General features: G+C 40.4%; 1 protein-coding gene and 1 long non-coding RNA gene across 4 annotated transcripts in view; one reads left to right on the plus strand and one right to left on the minus strand.

Annotated features, from left to right (window-relative positions):
• The window catches only part of LOC126515434 (uncharacterized), a 61,559-nt gene extending 61,253 nt beyond the window's left edge, over window positions 1–306 (minus strand). Inside the window, exon 1 of the long non-coding RNA XR_007595847.1 lies at window positions 171–306. This is a non-coding gene — a long non-coding RNA (uncharacterized lncRNA). The remainder of the gene's footprint in view (window positions 1–170) is intronic.
• A 193-nt stretch (window positions 307–499) lies between these two features.
• Pex2 (peroxisomal biogenesis factor 2) lies at window positions 500–14,313 on the plus strand. 3 transcript variants are annotated; one of them, XM_050165060.1, is made up of 3 exons: window positions 500–667; window positions 11,191–11,302; window positions 13,053–14,313. In XM_050165060.1, the coding sequence occupies exon 3, from the start codon at window positions 13,070–13,072 to the stop codon at window positions 13,982–13,984; it is 915 nt and encodes a 304-aa protein (XP_050021017.1). In that variant the 5' UTR covers window positions 500–667; window positions 11,191–11,302; window positions 13,053–13,069; the 3' UTR covers window positions 13,985–14,313. The 3 variants fall into 3 exon arrangements, with proteins under 3 accessions (XP_050021017.1, XP_050021019.1, XP_050021018.1); XM_050165062.1 differs by having other exon boundaries at window positions 13,057–14,313; XM_050165061.1 differs by lacking the exon at window positions 500–667 and adding an exon at window positions 8,583–9,155.
• The last annotated feature ends 5,833 nt before the right edge of the window (window positions 14,314–20,146 follow it).

The raw sequence follows: 20,146 nt of genomic DNA on the forward strand, positions 1-20,146 counted from the left end.
AGAACCTTCCAACCAAGCCACCGGTCAAGGTCATTCCTGCTCCTGGTCGCCAGGGTTGCACACCACACGGCGGGCGGCTTGCAGCCCCTGCTCAGAGGAGCTACCTGATGTGGGGGGGGGGGGGGGGGGCACGGCCTCACATCTGGGGAGATGGTCAGCACGACACCCACCAAGAGGAGAGAGTGTCCTCCTCATAAGGTCGTCCCTTTGCTCTCCGGCGCGCAGGCGTCCCACCACCACCCGGCGGCGCTGGTCCGGCGGTCCTGAGCCCGCCCACAGAGCCCAGGCGTCCCGCCGGGCCTCGACACGGAAGCCTCTTCACGCCGGGCCGCGACCCCGCGCTGACCGCTTCGTGACTTTTCTGCCAAGCAGACGCACTTTAGCCGACCAATCCCAGAGCGAGGACCGTCCTCTTCGGCTACTCGGCCGTTCGGTCCTTCGGCCCTTCGGCTTCTCGGCTCCTCGGCGTTTTCCGTGGCCGGGCCCTCGCCGGCTCGCCGCAGACCCGGGAAGCCGTTTTCTGCTCGGTGTCTCTTCTTCAGCCACTTCCGGGTCTTCCGTCGTTCCGGAAGCCCGAGAATCCCGGAAGCGGGGCTGCCGCAGCTTCGGCTGGGGAAAGCTGAGCTTGCCCGACAATGTTTGAGGAAAGGTTCCGCAGACCCCACAGGTCAGTGTCCGCCCGGAGCGCAGCCTCGCCGCCCGGCCTGCGGGCCCAGCAGTCTCGGAGGACGGCCTTGCGACTCTCGCCTGCCTGGGCTGCAGGCCGCTCTGCCTCCTGTCTCTGGAAAGAGCCAGTGTGTCTCTTGGTTACCGGAAAGGCAATAAAACAAAAGCAGACTCCTAGTGTCCCGTTCCCCCACCCCCCGCCCCACNCCCCCCCCCCCCCCCCCCCCCCCCCGGTGTAGCGCTGTCACACAAACCGAGCGACACCGCTAGGAAAGAGCCACTGCATTCCCCGATGCGACTTTTCAGACAGCCCCGAAATCACCTCCAGGCCCTAGTACCTACGCTTCTTAAACTCAGATTTAAAAATCTCTCGGGGTTCGTAATCAGAATGTACATGAAAAAGATTTTGTATTTCAGTGTGTTGGCGTTTCGACCTTTTTGAGAGCCCATTCACTTAAACTCATTTTTGGTATCTGTGCGCAGATGTATTGGGAGGTTTTCTTATGAAATAGCTTGTAGAAGGTATTGAAATTCAATGGTTTGATAAAAGGAATGTGATAATCATATCTGTTTTTCTTTTGGGATTCTTAAAAGTCGTTGGTTCACTAATTTATTTACGTGCCGTTTTCCACACACCAGCAAAAAGACTTCACGGACTGAAAAATTTCCAGTCTATCACCTTCAGATTTTTTATGGCACCCTTTGCCAGCTTTTCATGTTGACAAGTTTTTGTAATTATGGGGTGAGTTAAGAGCCCCAACTCCAACCCCCCCTTTACCAGTTTGTAGTCAAAACACCTTCCAGGAATGTGTGGCCTTTAGATAAACCTGAGCAGAATGAATTTGAAGTGGCTGACTTTTCTTTTTTCTTTCTTTTTACTGACTTGATCTCTTTTGTATTACCAATTACTTGTATCCAGAACGATTACAGTTGAAAGACCATGGGCCAGGGGATTTGAAAAAGGAGTCAGCAGAATTACTTAGAAAAAAGAACCTCATTTTTTTTTCTTTAAAAAGTAAAATAACAGAACATAATAGACCACTAAAATGAAAAGAATTAGGTTCTAGTCCTGATTATAGTTTGCTCCTGCCCAATTTTACCTTTTGGCCTAATTCTCCTCTTTAGTAATTAGAGGTAGCACTCAATCTGTGGTTTGAAAATTGTTCCATAAAAGAACTTTTGTAGAAATTTCCTGGAGCCATGCAGAGGAGAGACAAAGCAAGCCGACTGTCAGCTGTAGTTTAACAAGCACAGCTATTTATGTCTTCTTTTATAACAGTGTCCCTGTTAAAGTTTAATTCATATCTTGGACCAGATGATCTGCCTTTCCTTTGCGCGTAAAAATTCTCTTTCTTAGGACAATTGAACGCTTGTATTCAGTGTGCATTCACTTGGCCATTCTGGCTTTCTAAAATTAAATATTCCTAGTTTCTAAAAGCTGCAGACATGGTAATGCTGCTTCGTGTTTTGAAATATTTGTTTCTAGTTTAGTTTTGTCTTTACGATGGGTCATCATTCCTAGTTTCTCTTCCTCTCAGATAGTCTTGTTTTTTAACTGTAATTCATGCTTTGCTTAATCGATTGGTCATAAAGTCCTTGCCATAATTTTGTTTCACTAATTCAGTTGCTGAATTAGCCTTAAAGTTACGTGCAGTCTTGCTGGTCATCACTTCTCTAGTAAGACTAGGAATCTAGCACCATTTGTTCCTCAGGGCAATAAAGTAATTTTCGAACTGTGAGCCATGTCAGATTTTATGTCTGAAGCAAAATTCACTTAAGATTGCGTCCCCCACCCCAGTTGTGCAACCAGAATACAGGTTACATTTTCCTCTCTCTTTTCTGTGAAGGAGGCTGTCCAGCTTTTATTTCTTCAGAATGTGAGAGAAACCTTGGAAGAGAAGCCTCTACCGTTCCATGTCACTGTCCCTTTTAACACAATACTGTGGTTTTTATACATGGTAGTAGAGATAGGGACAAGGATTATATATCCTCTGGCCTTGCTAGTGTGGCTTTTTTGTCTCTCCAGCCTATTTCCTTCCATACAATCAGAAAGTCCCTTTCTACATTATTTTTTTTTACTCTGTTTAATATGTATTCCTTTTATCAGAGCTCAGATTTCTTTCCTAAGTGAGCAAAGTAAGATAAAATACCATCCAAGTTGTCTTTTCTTTCTTATTAAAACACAAAAGCCAGGAGCTGGAAAGTAATTCTGTCTCTCTCACGTGCAACCCGTGTTCATTGGATGAGCTAGCATGACATCTACCATACACATAAATCTGTATTCATAATAAATGATCATGCCACATTTTTCACCCATATAAGTCTCTTTGTTTAGGTTTGACATTCAATCCCTTTGGCTGCTTCTCTGACCGCATGGATAGGGGGAGGGAATGTGGATGAGAGCATGGGTGATTTACCACATTCCTTTAATTTTTTTCTCCATCTGTACTTCTGAAAGCTTGGTTATGAATTTGGTATTTTGAATCATTTCTAGGAGCAAAAATTCGCTTTTCATTTTGTGGAATTACATTTGCTTCAAGCTCAGCAGCTACCCACTCATTCTAAGTTTGTGTGTGTGTTGCAATTTTGTAGTGATTACCAGTAATTTACTGTTACCTTCATCTTAATTTTTTTTTGATTTAGAGTAGAGATTATAACAGCTACTGTATTATAATGGTTTCAGGACACAATATAAAGGAAAAAGTATATGGTACAATTATGTATCATATCGTAATTTGTTCTGTTCTATGATTGATACCTCTTTGTTTGAGGATATTTTCCCATTCTTTTTTGCTATAAAAATTGCAATTAAATCTTTGTTATAATAATTTTCAAGTGGTCTGGAATTCTTCTCTTAAGCAGTTTGATTTTAAAAAAATATAGACTGATTTGAAGCCATTTCTTCAGGTATTTTATCTGGATGTTTCTGCACGCTTGGATTGTAGGTTTTCCTGTAGTTGGAATCCCTGCACTTAATACTTAGCCTTTGAAAATAATTCCTTCTGTGTCCTCTGGTGCCACCTGAAAGTATTTATACTTCCAGGCCATTGTCACCTTGTCCGTAGAGGGCACAAATACAGAACAAGGCTCTGCCACTTCTAGCCCTGTGACTCAACTGTAGTTACTAATCTTTGTGTCCCATTTGTTATTTTTTCCCCTTGTTCTCTCTTTATCCTGTATTCTGCTCCTTTTTCAGCATTCTCCAGCATCAGTGCTCACTCTTACCATGTCTTCAATTGAAAGGGGTTGTTTTTTGTTTGTCCCAGTTTCCTCCCCCTTCCAAGCTTTGCTATAATACTTCCTGTAATTTACCAGTTTTGTCTACAGTTGTTTGTTTCTCCAGTAAATGAAGAATATTGTATAGTAAAATGAATTGTCCGTAGTGTCTTTGTTCCTCTGGTGTGCACTCAAACATCTCTTTAGTGTTGCTGCCTACTCTTTGTATGATGCAGAAAGAGCAGGTTTCTAAAAGAAAAGACTATGTAAACCTTGCTGATTTCTTTTTATTAAGTGCGCGAGGCTAGGATAAGGTGTTGGAAACTTTGTTTTAAGGTTTAAAATAATGTTTTGGTTAACTTTAAATACTGAAACAAGTAAACAGTAGCTAAAATAAGCAAGACCTTGGGGGTGAGTATATTTGTTTTGGGTATGTGTGTGTAAGATCAATTCTAGTCTTGAAAAATTACCATTTTCTTTGGTTTCTTCCTCTTTCCAAATGGNGCTCTGGTACAAAGCTTGTCCCTGCTCTCCTTTTTGAGAACTCTGTACTGTTTTTATCATTGTACAATTTTAGAAAAGTTAAGAAAATACTAGAATTTTTATAAGAGCTGTGTTCAAGCTAAAAAATTTGGAGACCTAATATCCACAGTTTGAAAACTTCATGTATCTCTCTTGTTTGTATCCAAATGAGTATTATTGTGATTTATCACATTGTCTATGAAATATTGAAACTGAATCTTTGTTTGACAGAGAGAGTAACAACAGAATAAGAGCAATTGTGTAGCAAGTTCAGCAGAAGTGGGATTTGAACTTACAAATTTTTGGGTTTTAGGCCTGTTCAGGGTGCTAGAGGTCAGGGTTTTATAATGTATCTCAGCATAGCTTTACCTCTGTTTGAAGTGTTCTCTGGGAATCCAGTAAGTCCCTTTCTGATTCATGTCCCATTTGCTAGTATTGATTTCAGTACAATGGACAGTAAATCTGACTACACAAAGAAGATAAAGTAGTAGAACATAGATTCAAAACTTAAGATATACGATTAGAGATTATTCTTATAACCTCCAGGTATGAAGTTTTAGCCTAAAACTTTTAGAAACGTAGAAAGAAATAAAATGGAATTACAGTTCCATCCATTTTGATCAGTAGAATTCCTAGGATAGTATAGCAGTGACTTTGTCCTATGAAGGGTGTGTTCCCTGTTGCTAAGATGCAAAAGAACCTGGCAGGGGAAGTGGGCATGTGTGGTAACTTAGAGATTAATCAGAATTCAGAGGTTTCTGCTGACAAAGTTCACAGGCCTGTAAATTTAAATGTAGAATTTCTGTAGGCAGTATGCATTGACAAACATGTTTAATGGTAATACATCTAGTACTGAGAGTCCCAGAGCAGGTCAATAATAATGTGTATATTGATAGCAGTATTGGAGGAGATGTTACTTGGTATTATAGCTAAAATCCATGTATCCTCTTAATCATAATTACATTAATATTGACAGGCCCTTGACAATACCCACATTATTATTGATAGATTTCTGTCAATAACGTGTTTTTAAATAAAATATATTCATTCAAAATTTGCACCACACTCAATAAAAGCTTTAAAGTACATCCCGAAAATTTCCTTCTTCCTCCATGAGATAAAATCATTTGTTATGTTTTTTTTAATGTGATGTTGATGATAAAGGTTTTATTTTTGGCAGTGAAAATAAAAAAGAAAACAGGAGTCATTTAAGGCATGGGTTATATGTTGCTCCTCTTCCAAAACCTATTTCCAGGATTTTTTTTTTTTTTTAATCTGAAAGGAAAGCAGTGTGGCATGTCCCCTGATAAAATTTCAGCAGGGGACCCTTTTAACAGTTCTTAGTGCTGGGTCATTTAGTCTTAAACATATTTATTTGACAACTTAGTTTTAATTCCCTTAACACTATTAGGTATTAGACTTTTTATTTGCTCCTAACTTTGCCTTTCGCATCTTTCCCATGTATCCTTAAAGTACTAGAATCTGTCTCTAATGTTAAAATGTATATCACAGATTATAATTTTAATCACTTTATTTGCTTGGATAATAAATATTTTTTAAGTTTATCATGATTTAGAAAGTGAGGGAGAAAAGTATCAGGTTGGGTATTAAAAGGTGGAATAGGATGAAACTTGCCTGGGCATTTTGAAAAATATCAATCTATTATTTTAATGCAGAATAATTTTAGTTTTCAGGAGCAAAAAGATTGACAGATTTACTTTTATTTTTTGAACCTTTCAACTTTGAGCCAACCTTTATAAAACTTAGTACCAGTTTAAAAGAACCCCAAAACATTGAAGTATAAAGCTTACCTAAATTGAAAGTAAAGAACCTATGGACTCACCGGTGGTTGAGCCTTGGTATTGGTAATCACTGTAAAAGGATCCTAGAAACTACTGGCTTACCGAAAGTAGTAGAAATTTATTTATCCAAAAATGTAATTAATATCTTCTTTTTATTTGCAAAGTTTTAATTGAAAATAAATTATGTTTTCCAAAATTTGGAAGAAGTCCTGGAACTGTTCTTTTGAGCAGCAGTTTTCCTCTAACTCAGGGAATTCTGTTATCAGGCTGACCTTCTGAAATGTACACCCTGTTATGTCACTTCTGGGTGATCATCATGCCTACAGTCTGTGCAGCATCCCTAACAGCTTAGGTGCTTTGTCCAATGTGGCCTAGGCCTTGGTCCATCTCTTGTGAAAGGCCTCTCTGCCTCCATCATAGCAGATGACTTACCTCTTTGCAGCCAGGTGACATATGAAAACACACTGATTAACTAACCAAGGCTACATTCCAGCAGCTCCTGCTGAAATCGATCTCCAGGAGTCCCAAGGAGACCATAGCCAGTTCACATCTCAAGCTTTTTGCACAGCCTGTTCCTTTGTCCTAAGTAAGAAAGATACTTATCTTTTCCTCTGAGGAGTTTTGTGTCCCTGTTCAGTATTTTCACAGTTTGAGATCCTTTTGTTGATTCAGGGATCCATGGCCAGTTCTGATTTACTAAAACTCTGTTGTATTAAACAAGTATGGGGAAAAGGAGGGGGGAAGTCCACTGATAATAAATATTTAGATCAAATCCCTGCTACCTAGGAGATTGCCTGACATTTATATGCCCAATGAATATTAGTTAAATTGAATAAGTATTTGTCAGAGAATTAGAAGTCACTAAAACACAGACTACTTCCATTATGTTGAGAATGATTTTATGTGATTTAAAGGCATTTATGGCATTTTTCTGTACTTCACGCCTATTACGGGACAAATCTTATTATGCTGCAGTGGAAGGAAGAGGATTCTATAATCAGATTAATTGAACTTCCAATTATATTTACTTCATCAGTTTCCTCTCCTGGGCACTGCTCTTGTCTAAAGCTAGTATTCTGAAAGATCTGTGCCTGCCAGAATAGGGACTGGGTGGAGTTGGGCAAGAGGAAGAACTGAATATACTATTTTGTTGATAAACCAAGGATTAAGTACTTGAACTGTCTGTGCCCTGCCCTATGGGACAAAGTACACCCAAAGCAGTTAGTACCATGTGTTCCTGAGGTTTCTTCATTCCCTAGTCACAGTCCCAACCGCGTTGATGGGGTTAAATTGATGAGTGTGTTAGTAATGATGGAACCCAACCCGATTCTCTAGCAGTCCTCTTATGTGATCTTCCAGCCGAGAGGCAAACTGTATGTGAATAAGCCTTATGTCGGCCTTCTTGCCTCCTCTCACAGAAGCACAGGTAGTGGTGATATTATGTTTACAGTTTCTCTGCCACGATTACATGTTAATGATGTAGTCAGTATTTCCTGTAAACAAATTCTTTTGACACAGGTTAAGGCATTATTGTGAGTAATAATGAAGATTGCAGTCTTTTCAAACGAGATTGGCCAAAATCAGCTTGTAGTCTTTTTCTTTTATGCCCATCCTTAGCCAAGGTAATAACGGTGCGGTAATAAGACTTCTTTATAGTTTCAAGCCACTTTCCTAGCATTATCTAGGTTAATCTCAACAACCCATTGGAGTTGCTGTTATTTCTTTTCAGAAGAAGAGTCTGAGGCTAATGAATTTTTTGATCACATAGCAAGAAGGAGACAGAGCTAGAACTTGAGCCCAGGAAAGTTTGACTTTGCTTTCCTCAGTCCGCCGCAGTTGTCCGAAAGGGGGTGTAGAATATAGGTGAGACACTCCATGCTGACAAACTGTGGAGTGTAATGGACAGTGTTTGTTCTAGGTTTACGACTAAAACAAGGCACAAAACTATTAAAATCTTGGAAATAAACTCTAAAACAAAACTCAGAGAAACAAATTATTCATCTGGGGAAGCAAAGGCTGAGGAGCGGTTTAATAATAAGTCTTTTGGTCTCCTAAGAGCCTTACCGAGGGAGGAGAGTGAGCCCAGCTGTTCTTAATCTACACTGGGGCCAGGCCTAGGGAGGAAAAAAAGCAAAGAAAAAATGTTAAACTATAACAGAAGGAATAAGAAAGAATTTTTTATAGTATTGTTAAATATTGGATCTGTTAGACTGTGTTAAGTCTTAAGTCTCCTTTCCTGGCAGTCATTAAAAATTCCTCTTTACTACATGGTCTCAAGTATGATTTCTCTAGAAAGAAGGATTTTGAAAAAGATTATATGTCTGAGAAACTATTCCCTGACAACTCCCTAAGTATCAGTGAAGCACTGGAGGCTGACATATCTTCCTGACTGTCCAGCTTTTCACTAGTGCTTTGACTGGCTACCTCTCTCCGCCATCTCATACAGCTTCACAGTTCATTCATGAGCAGCTCCTGTAAGCAGCCAATCTTCGTGGTGAATTCTAGAGTGGCGAGGTGAAGATACTTATGTCCTCTAATCTGGAACTCTAACAACCCTAGTCTTTAGAGATATGTAAATTAGCACACTGACCATGTAAAGCAAGTGCATCTCACCTGCTCCTTGGCTAGGAATGCTGCCTCTCCAGTTCAGCACCGGGGAGCAGGTATGTGATGGATGGGGCAAGCGACCATGGAGCTTTGTGTTTGCTGATCGAATAGTGCTAGTTGGTTTTTCCTGTTAGTACATAATGTTAGTACGGTAGGGAAAATAGCACCTAGTTCTGCTTACTTGATTGCTTCTCTTTTTAGGACTTGTATGATACCCTTATGTGAGAGCCAGGAAATGTCTTTTTCTCTGAATTCCAAGATCCAATAATGATCAGGATTTTTGTGGAATCAACAATGGCCTTGAATTTCACAAGGACTACTTAATAGAAAAAGACGTGCTGAGTAAGTGAGGTTTCTACCAGCTTTTATAGGTGAAGTGATGAAAACCAGCTAGAAATGAATGCCAGGAAGAACATGCAGTATTGAGGCATGCAGATGATAGGAAGGAAAAAAAGATGAATTTATCTTTGAAACTGACTCACCCAGAAGTTCTCAAAATCTCTAGAGCACTTATGAGAAACGTGAACTGTGGGGGTCCCATTACATATCCAGTAAATCAGAATTCTTAAGAGTGGAACTCAGCATCTAACAGATCCTGTGAGTGGCTCTGATAAGCTCTCAAATTTGAAAACCACTATAATAGAGGGACATGGAAGGAATAGAGTATGTAGAATACACAAAGAGATATGTATCTTTCTTATACATTTTTATATCTCTTTTATCAATTGAAAAGTATGAAAAATCAGATTCTTGTTATGGAGAAAGCTGAATTCACTGTGAGGAGATATGGACCACCAGAAGTTTGTATCACTGCCTTCCTCATTTAATGTTTAACTAGGTAAATTTTATTAGAAATGCCTGGACTTATAAAAATCTGCACCCAAACTCTCGGTCCCATGTTAACAGGATAGCCACCAAGGCATCTCATAGAAACCTTTGACTTTGAAAACTGGTTGCATATATTCATGTATTTCCCATGTTAGAGCACTGAGTCCCCATCCAGTCATTTTCTACTCTGGTCAATTATTTTTATTTAATTCTTGTCAAATGGTGTCAGGTCTCCCACCCCACTTTAGACTTGGACATTCCTTTTCTTTGTCCCCATTGATAGGTTTATAACTTACACCACCATTAACTTCTCACTAGATCAACCTAACAGCCTGTTAAATGGTCAGTGTGCTTCCAGGCCTCCTCAGAGCCAGCAGAAATCTATTCTGTGAGTGGCCAGAGCAAGTGTCTACAGAGCAAACCTGATTAGCTTTTCACTTAGGAGTGTTGTCTGAATCCTGTTATTTTCCTGGAGCTTCTATCCTAGAGACTTTAGGATCTATTTCCTTTGCAGCTTTCTGCTTGTTCTTGTGCTTCTGGCTTTCGTAACACCTCTCCCTAATTGTTTTTAGTTTCATAACCGTATTGACCCAGCTGCTTCTTCTCGGGGCCTTCTTAGATGGCTCTTTGCCAGGAACCTGTCTCCAGAAATGAGGATGGAGGCACAGTGTCCTAAATTTCCCCTAGAAAATCAGTTACCCCATCTGTTTGCCTGTTTCTATAGCATGCCCTTACAGTCCCCCTCTTTTAACCTAGCTCACAACTGTCTCTCATTCTACTACATATTAGAGTCTCCAACACAGCTGATAAATAGCAGATGGACCACAAACATGGTTGAGTAAATAAGAATCTGTTTTTTATGGTAATTGGAAATCATTTTAAAAGTTAGCAGATAGAATTTGTGTGTGCTATCCTAAGCTTTTATTCTGCTCATTTATCCATTTATCAAGCAATTCTAAAATGTCTTTATGTACCAGGAACTAGGTGCCCTGATTCTACTCTGATAATACCCAAATATTCTTAGCATCATTGCTTACCATGTAGTAGAGGAAATAGACAATTAGAAAGTACATTGTGTCCAAAGTATAGAGGACAAAAAAGGAAAGTGGGATGCTAAGGGAACCCCAGAAAGGCATCCAAGCAAAATTAGAGCCAGGAGGAAATGGTACTTGAGCCAGTACTTAGGTTTTTCAGCTGAGGAATGGGGACACATGCTCCAAGCAAAAGAAGAAGAAAAAATACATGTTATGAAGTGGCAGGGGTGCTTTAAAAAGGAACTGGGGCACCTGTTCAGAAAGACTTGTGTTCCAGAATGACTCCAGGGTGGACAGTGTCTGATGGGTCAGAAGGGAGATAAAGCAACTAGAACTAATCCCAGTGGAGGGGAGAGCGACCAGACTTCTTTAGGTTCTAGCAGTTAGAGAGTGTGAGAAAAAATATTTTAGACAAAGAGCTGACACTCATTGGCAATAGATTAGATTAGATTATTTTAGTGATAGAGGAAAGGCCTCTCTTCTGTCTCTTTTTAATCCCCCTTTCTTTACTGTAGCTCCCAGCAAGTATGAGGCGAGAATCTCTTGAAGCAAACGTGCAGGAGAGCTCTCCACTGCCTTGTGGGTAGGCTGCTGAGTCCAGAAGGGACCACAGGAACAGGGGAAAAGGTGAGTGCTCCCTCAGAAGGAGATTGCCCTTTTTATAGGAAAGTCATTGCTCATGTATGGCTTAGTGCAAGTCGTCACCAAGCAACTTGTATTATTCAAGGCTCATTTTGCTTCCTGTGTTTGAACTTGTTAAGCATAAGGTCTCTGCCACTAATTCAATCTAGGACACATGAGCAGCATTAAAATTCACTTCTTGAAAATGTCTTGTGTTGTCAGAGATAGTTCTCATTTCAAGAAGTACAAATTTGTTTTAGGATGTTTTCAGTTGTTACTATCTAATAGATAACATTTAATGTCTATCTTTAAATAAAGTTCATAAGATAATAACATTTGAAGGGAATTGGAGGATCATTTTTGTCTCTAGCCTCTGTTTTGCATGGTGAAATAACCAAGGTGGAGGGAGGATCAGGTAAAAACCCTGATTTCAGATCCCATGACACACTGGCAGCAGCTGATGTACAAAAGATCCATGCCTTAGTGTGAGCCTGGCTTCTGGATTTTACTGCTATGGGCTTGAGATCATGCTTAAATTTGGTGTGCTGAAAATTCACTTTACTGTACTTATTTTTCCCTTAGCTTTATTATCATGCAATTGAAAAGGATTAGATATATGAAGTAAATAACATGATGACCTCATATATGTATACATATATGATAAGTACCGCTATTAACAAACATCCATTACAGCTCATCGAGTGTGTGTGTATGTGTATGATTGTGAAGACACAATCATAGCCATCTTTAAAGATGCATGCTGTCTTAGTAACTGTAGTAGCCATGCTGTACAAAAAGTTTGCAGAATTTATTCATCTTCTAACTTAGAATGTGCATTTGGTGAGAAAGTCTCCCGTTTTTGCTATTACATGGCAATCACAAGTTTACCCTCAGCTTCCTAGAGTTAGGAAAGTAGGTGAAGCAAAGGACCCACTTAGACACTAAAGCAAATTTGGGTTTTGGCTCGAGTTTGATGGTTCATTCATAGGATGTAAGAGATCTCCACTGATCTGTGTACCAACTGCTGCAGTGATAGGTTTTTCTTTGCCGCGTTAGAAATCGTAAATTACTTCTGAGGCATACCTACCGGACTACTGAACTAACATTAATTAACTTTTTAGAATTCACTTATTATTTTGATTCTTCTTTAGCATCTCTTTCTTTACTTGTGCATCTATGAAATTATTATAGTATGTATCTTTACTGATGCTTTTTATTAAGTACTTTACAGTGTATGTATCCAAAACACACCTTAGTATTTCATTAGTGAAATGTAAATATATTTGAGAAAGATTAAGTGACTACTTGAAAAACACATCCGTGAATCCCCTAAGAGCACTGAAAATCACAGTGAGGTCTTGATTTAACCATCTATTGCCGTGTTCTATGCAAATTATCCTCCATTTAATGTGTTACTCTGCCTCATTGTTAGTTTCAGGATTTTAATCTGTCTGACAGAATATCCAACCAAGGGGTATTATGTAGAGGTATATTCCTGCAGTCAGTAAATAGCTGTCCTTCCTCATCTCGCTCTTCTCTCTCACCTGCTACCCATGAGTCCCTTGCTGAGAAGGGGTAACAGGTGGGGCATGAAGCAAGACATAAAGAAAGGAAGAAGAAAAGAGAGATTCTCTGATTAAGAAGAGATTGTTTGTTGTTTTCCCACTGTAAACAGCCCATCTCTGTGAACCCCAGCAGCTGAGGCAGTCATAGAAGATTGCTGTTGCTTGATGCTCCCTAATTGTCTTTTTCCTAGACAGTTCCAGAGAAGACATGGCGGGCAGAGAGGAGAAGACGAAGAGTGCGAACAGAGTGCTGAGGATCAGTCAGCTGGATGCCCTTGAACTGAACAAAGCTCTGGAGCAGCTCGTGTGGTCCCAGTTTAATCAGTGCTTTCATGGATTTAAGCCAGGGCTCTTAGCTCGCTTTGAACCAGAAGTGAAAGCATGTCTGTGGCTTTTCCTATGGCGGTTCACCGTCTACTCCAGAAATGCCACTGTGGGGCAGTCAGTTCTGAATATTCAGTACAAAAATGATTTCTCTTCCAGCCCAAGATACCAGCCACCAAGTAAAAATCAGAAACTGTGGTACGCCGTGTGCACCATTGGGGGTCGATGGTTAGAAGAACGATGTTATGATTTGTTTCGAAACCGTCATTTAGCATCTTTCGGGAAAGTCAAACAGTGCATGAATTTTGTGGTTGGACTCATAAAATTAGGTGAGTTGATAAACTTCTTGATTTTCCTGCAGAAGGGAAAGTTTGCAACTTTGACAGAACGCCTCCTTGGCATTCATTCTGTATTTTGCAAGCCCCAGAACATGCGTGAAGTTGGCTTTGAGTACATGAATAGGGAACTTCTCTGGCACGGTTTTGCTGAGTTTCTGATTTTCCTATTACCACTCATCAATATCCAGAAGTTGAAAGCCAAATTGTCTTCCTGGTGCATACCCCTCACCGGCACTGTTAGTGACAGTGCCCTCGCCAGCAGTGGCAGAGAATGTGCCCTGTGTGGAGAGTGGCCCACAATGCCTCACACCATTGGATGTGACCACGTGTTCTGTTATTACTGCGTTAAAAGTAGCTTCCTATTTGACATGTACTTTACCTGTCCTAAGTGTGGCATAGAAGTGCACAGTGTGCAGCCACTGAAATCAGGAATTGAAATGTCAGAAGTAAATGCTCTTTAGAAACCAAACTGTTTTCTCTGAGGGAAAATGTATTGTGTGTCCTTGGTATTAGTCATCGTCAACGTCATATGTAGGTGTCTTTGAAAAGGCATGTGCTGCTCAGCCACTGTCCTCTTCTTTTCTAAGAGCCACTAAATTCTAATCACTGGAAACTAAATGATATGAGAAAATCTTATAAATGTTCAGGTTATTTTTTTTAAATCATCTATTAAATTTTTTAATGTCAAGAATAATGGGAAATTTTTGTCAGATGAATACTGAGAATGACTAAGAATGCTTCTTCATAGAAAAGGTCAAACTCTAAAAATAAACGATTTTTGAGACTCTGAGATGAGTATGCATTTATTTTCAGAAATGACAGAACGTCATAAGCCAACATCATAAGACCCTGTTATATTAAACTTCAGGTTCTAGAGTCTTGCTCCTACCTGAACTTTTTCCTGAAGCCAGTTTTCAAGAGGTTCAGCCCCTAGCTGCAGACCCCTTCAGAGTTGAATTCTTATATTCAGAAGGTAAAAAAGTGCTTAAGGCAGCCTAGAAGCAAGGTTTGGGGACCATGGGACAGCTAGTCTAAAGAACACTATTACCTAAGTCTATATCTTTGGTCTCACCAAGTGTATTGGTAATTTTGTGACATACTGAAGGTCTTTTGGGTACTAGGGTAAACTAGCCATGCATGTCAAGTAACTTCTTCTCTCTGAAGAATCACTAAATGAACCCTTTGTTAAATAATATGAGAATATTGGTGCTGTTTTTAATAACTTTGTCAAAATAATAGCACTTATCTTTAAACAGTATCAATTTTGTGCCTTTACAATATGCTAGAATCTAATTAGTTCGCATGTTAAATAGTATCAGTGTACTTTATATACTATAAAATATATATATATATATTTCTGGAAATTAACAAATTAGCTTGTGTTGATCAGTCTCAAGTCTTAATTAGAATATATTAAAAGATGGTTTTTAAGGGACAAACCTAGAAACATGAATATATGATGTGGTAGAGTAGTGACCATCTGTGTTCATATTTCACTCAACACTTAAGATATTGATGCAGCTGGAGATAAACAGGGAAAGTAGCATACTTGGGATGCCCATTCACCTAATGTTGAGTCAGTGCAGCATCAATTTAGTGTAAGCTAGGTGAGGTGCTTCACAGTTTGAGAAGAACGTATCTAAAATTTATCTTTTTTCTCATATAAAACTTAGTTGTGAAAAGCTGAAAATTCAGGATAATACACAATTTTCAAATGTAGATGACAATATTCACATGTATTTCATTCCCCGTATTGAACATGCATTTTTCTTATTTCAACGTTCCTTAGCCTTGTAAGGCAGCTCAGCGCTGTCTTCTTTCTCATACAAAGAAATGACACAATTTGTTATTTAGGACTCTGAGTTCCCACTAGATAAAGCAACAGAGCTGGCCAAGATGACCCAGTGAGGAAAAGCACCTGCTGCTGATTCACACGCTCTGAATTTGATCCCCAGAATCTAGATGATAGAAGGAAAGAACGATGTCTCCTGACCACCATGTATGCACTGTGGAGTGTGTGCATGCACATGTGTGTGTGTGTGTGTGTGTGTGTGTGTGTGTGAGAGAGAGAGAGAGAGAGAGAGAGAGACAGAGAGAGAGAGAGAGAGACAGAGAGAGAGAGACAGACAGAGAGAGAGAGACAGACAGATGGAGGGAGAGAGAGACAGACAGACAGACGGATGGAGGGAGGGAGGGAGAGAGAGAGAATGATCTCCAACTCAGATTGTTTGGGATAAACTTTGATTTGCTGATATACCAAAGTGAAGAATTCAAGACAACTCCTTCCATCTGGGCGTAGATGTTCAGTAAATTTAAGAAGACTGGCGAGACGGCTCGGGGGCTCTCTTTGCCTACTCCAGAGCCTGAGGATCTGAATCCCATCTTGAGAATCCACATGCCTAAAGGGGAAAACAGACTCTCACAAGCTGTCATTTTACCTCCACACATGCCACAGTACATGTGTATACACACATGAAACTATAAATGTAAAAAAAAAAACCTTTTTAACAGGCTCACTCCATGAATTCTCATTTTTCTGATCAGCAGTTTGTATGGGCTGAGGGACAAAGGCATAAAGTTGGCTTCAAACCCTGCTTGTGCCGTTTCTGTATATATCCAGTACAATATATACCAAACTTACTTACATCGGTATGTTATAAGTACATGTTTAGGACACCATTTAGTTAGATTTTTGTCACTGAAAAACATGCTCTAGAAAACAGAGGAGAAAGGACTTATCTTGGTGCATGGTTTCAGCTATGATGCCTCTGACCCATCAGTGGATGGCTACCTCATGGCACACAGGCAGAGCAGATCAACTCTTCTCTGCTCACATCCAAGGACCAGTTTGCCCTAAGTAGGCCACACCCAGTTTCTTCCACCTGTCAATAATGATATCAAATTATTAAATCCACTGATGGGTCAGAGGCATCATAGCTGAATTAAGTCAGCGGGCAGCCATACACACATAAGAAACGCAGCAGAAGTGAGAGTACGAATTCTTTCCATGACTGTTATCATTAATATTCCGAATTGACTTTATTCTCAGGGAAAATATTGACCACTTCAGAAGTTTGAGGTTTCTATTCTGCCAGCTTTCTGATCCCACTAGATTGACACCCTCTTGCCAAGTAACACAGCAGAACTACAATACTCATTTTTATGCCCAGCTTGGGATTACATGCGCGTTCCTAAACAGTCATGATAGACGGGGATAGATGCCCACTGACACGTCTCCGTGTATACCCCATGAACCTACGTGCTGTGGGCAGACTGGCCACGCTAAGAAACTGAAATGCTCTCATGGGGAAGATGGACGTTGGGCAGGGAAAAACAACAACATCTTATCAGTTTTCTGGTATGACAACATTGACAGTAACTGGATGTCTTAGAATACAACTATGAAAAGATAGAAGTTAGTATGAGATACACTTACCATCTTTTTATATTGTTTTGATATACTGGATATAAACTTAAAGAAGCAACTCTATTGTCATAATACAGCTGCCAATACCTTGGGCATGGTAATGTAGACCATAATAGCACTTTATAAAATGCATATTTTTTTTTGAGACAAGGTTTCTCTGTAGCTTTGGAGCCTGTCCTAGAACTAGCTCTTGTAGACCAAGATGTCATCAAACTCACAGAGATCCACCTGTCTGCCTTCCAAGCGCTGGGATTAAAGGTGTGTGCCAGAATGATAAAATGCTCATTTTTTTTTAATTGTGAGATTTGTTTTGTTGCCTGTTGCTCCTGGGCTCAATCAGTCCAATCGTTTTGACTGTTTTTGTTTCATGTGTTTCTGTTTGTCTGTATGTGCATGTATGTATATATGTGTCTATGTGTATAAAGTGTCTGTGTGTTTTTGTGTCTGCGTGTAAATATGCGTGTTTGTGTGTATATGTGTATGAGTGTCTGTTTGTTGTGCAGATTTTGTTTGTTTTTTAACATCTGTCCCCTACTAGATAATGTAGCGTGATGGAGATGTATAATCAACTCCTGAGATGGCTAAGGCCTGACCTATACTATGATCACGCAATGATTATCAGCTGCCTGCATATGCGTGCACCTATGGGCAGTGCCCACCTGGCAATCCGGGATTGGCAGCCCATGCCTACTTAAGGGCTGAGAGAGGTCAAAGAGTGGAGAGAGAGAGGAAGGAAAGAGAGAGGAGAGGGGAAGAGAGAGAGAAAGTGAAAAAGGTCCTGGAATAAACTGCAGTGAGAAGAGCTCAGGTGGTTACATCATTCCTTGCGGGATGAGGGTGGCCGCGACAAGATAACAATTCCAGGGGTTAAAAATTCTGCATTTTGTTCTTTACCAGATAATCAAAGCCTTTTAGTTCTACTCTATCTTCAAGGGGATGTTATTAGCTGCACACAGTGTCACAATAAGATTGTTTAGCAGCAGATGTTAAAGGAGGATGAAATCTGAGAAATATATACAGTCATCTCTTGATATCCTGGAGAAGTTGGAGGCAGCCTCTCCATGGATATATGCCTTACAGAAGGTAGGCTAGTATTTACATGGAACCATGTGTATCCTGCTGTATATTAAATTGTCATGGATTCTTTATAATGCTAAGAACAATGGGAGTGCTGTGGAAACAGTTGCTATTCTATGTTGCTTTGTTAATAGTGACAGGGACAAAGCTGTACGTGATCAGTACAGCTGTGACTTTTTAGAAGTCTGGTTTCTTGAATTCACGGATTCAAAGCCTGCAACACCCACTGCAGGCTGCTGTGTATATTAGAGATCCACATTGTGAAAGGTATGGACAACAAAGCAGAAACAGACAGAAGTGGTAGATTTTGGATTCGCCAACTGCGAGGGCAGCACTAACACTTACTGAATGTGGGCTTCTCTGAGCTGTTCCCTCCAGCTGAAGCTGATGTTTGAGGCAGTGTGCTACGACCACCATCAAGACTGTCCCCGATAGAAGAATGTGGTGGCATGTCTTAATGCATATAACACACAGTGTCTTCTTCACATTTTAAATTTGGTTGCTGTTTTCTCACTCGTGGGATACTTGCCCTACAAAGCTAATGGCATGGCAAGTAATCAATGGATTTATGAGTGACTGACACACTCAAGTGCTTGCTCCAGGAGCTCTGCCTTGCTGTAGGTGACAAGGCCTCCTGGCCAAGTTCTGTGACAGTCTCAGAGGTTTCTATTAGGCCCTGTCTCCCTGGGCACTGCCAGATTTGGTTTAATGTGAGGCAGCTGTTTTTACTCCCCAGTGGCTCCAGAGCTCATCATTCAGGAGAACTGGACCATAATCGTTATGTGATGCACCTCTCTTTTAGCCTCAAGTACTCAGCCACCAGTTATTCATGATTTCCCTTTGTCAGTCTTACACACAGAGTTTCTTTTCTCTCCCATGCAGCTTGTCAAATCAGGGTCTCTCCTGTGTGCTACCAGTGAGGGTTCAGGGATGCATCCTAGTCCCTGATGGATCAGTAAGAGCTCTAGCCCCGTGTATGCCCTAAACCTTGCACAACTGCCTTGCTTTAAATGATGAGTGAGTCAGTTTGAGCAAATGTATTTAAGCGTTTAAACATTTCATGTGTCCCCCTGCTGTGGGACAATGGTTTTACCCTGTAAAAATTTGTTTCTTGTACTTGTTTAATAAAATGCCACTTGGCCAGTAGTCAGGCAGAAAGTAAAAGTGGGGCAACCAGGCAGGAAGTAGAGGCGGGGCAATGAGAATGGGAGGATTCTGGGAAGAGGAAAGGCTGACTCTGCAGTTGTCACCCAGCTGCAGAGAAAACAAAATGGGAATCCCTCGCTAACAAAGGTACCAACCCATGTGACTAACACAGGCAAGAATAATGGGTTAATGTAAAAGTAAGAATTAGTTTACAAGACACCTGAGCTAATAGACCAACCAGTTTATCATTAATGTAGGTCTCTTGTGTGTTTCTTTGGGACTGAACGACTGCAGGACTCTGTCAACATTCCCCTGCAAAATAGGCATTTGATATCTATGTCTTAGATTTGGAATGGGAAATAAATAAATCACTTTTTCAAAAACTGTTTATGAGCCCCTCCTGTCATTTTTTTTCAGCACTCAGAATGTATTTGTGAATAGAAAAAAGCCTGCTCTCATGACTTGTACATTCTTGGAGATTGAGCCTGCTGGAGAAAGCAGCAACGGCACTATCGGCTCTACTTCCAAGAGGCCTCTCTGACGAGGGGCTTAAACTGACAGGAGGGTCTGTTACCTGTACCAGGATCAGATCACCGGAGGAAGGAGCAGAGGATGTAGGGAATGGGGTGGCTGAGAAGTTTTTACCAGGCTTGGCTGTGTCCACATATGTAAGCCAAAGGTGAAAATGTGTGTGTATTTGAAGCATAAGAAAGTCACAGGAAGCTTTGAAGCAGAGAAATGAGATGATCAGGTGTGCATTTTCAAGGGATTACTGTGAATAATTTGTGGAGAAGTAAGATGGACAGCAAGAAATTCCAAACAACAGTCGTTGTGAGCAATATGTTATTTCAGTTGAGTTTGTGAGAGGCGTCACCCATATCATAGCCTTGGAAAAACACAGGTTTTCAGAGTCCACTCAGAAAGTCCTGCTCCTGGGACAATACTCTGGATCCCATTCAAAGTCTACCATACT

Source organism: Alexandromys fortis, unplaced genomic scaffold, assembly GCF_014885135.2.
Source record: "Alexandromys fortis isolate MF-2015 unplaced genomic scaffold, M_Fortis_MF-2015_v1.1 scaffold_135, whole genome shotgun sequence".
Lineage (NCBI taxonomy): Eukaryota > Metazoa > Chordata > Mammalia > Rodentia > Cricetidae > Alexandromys > Alexandromys fortis.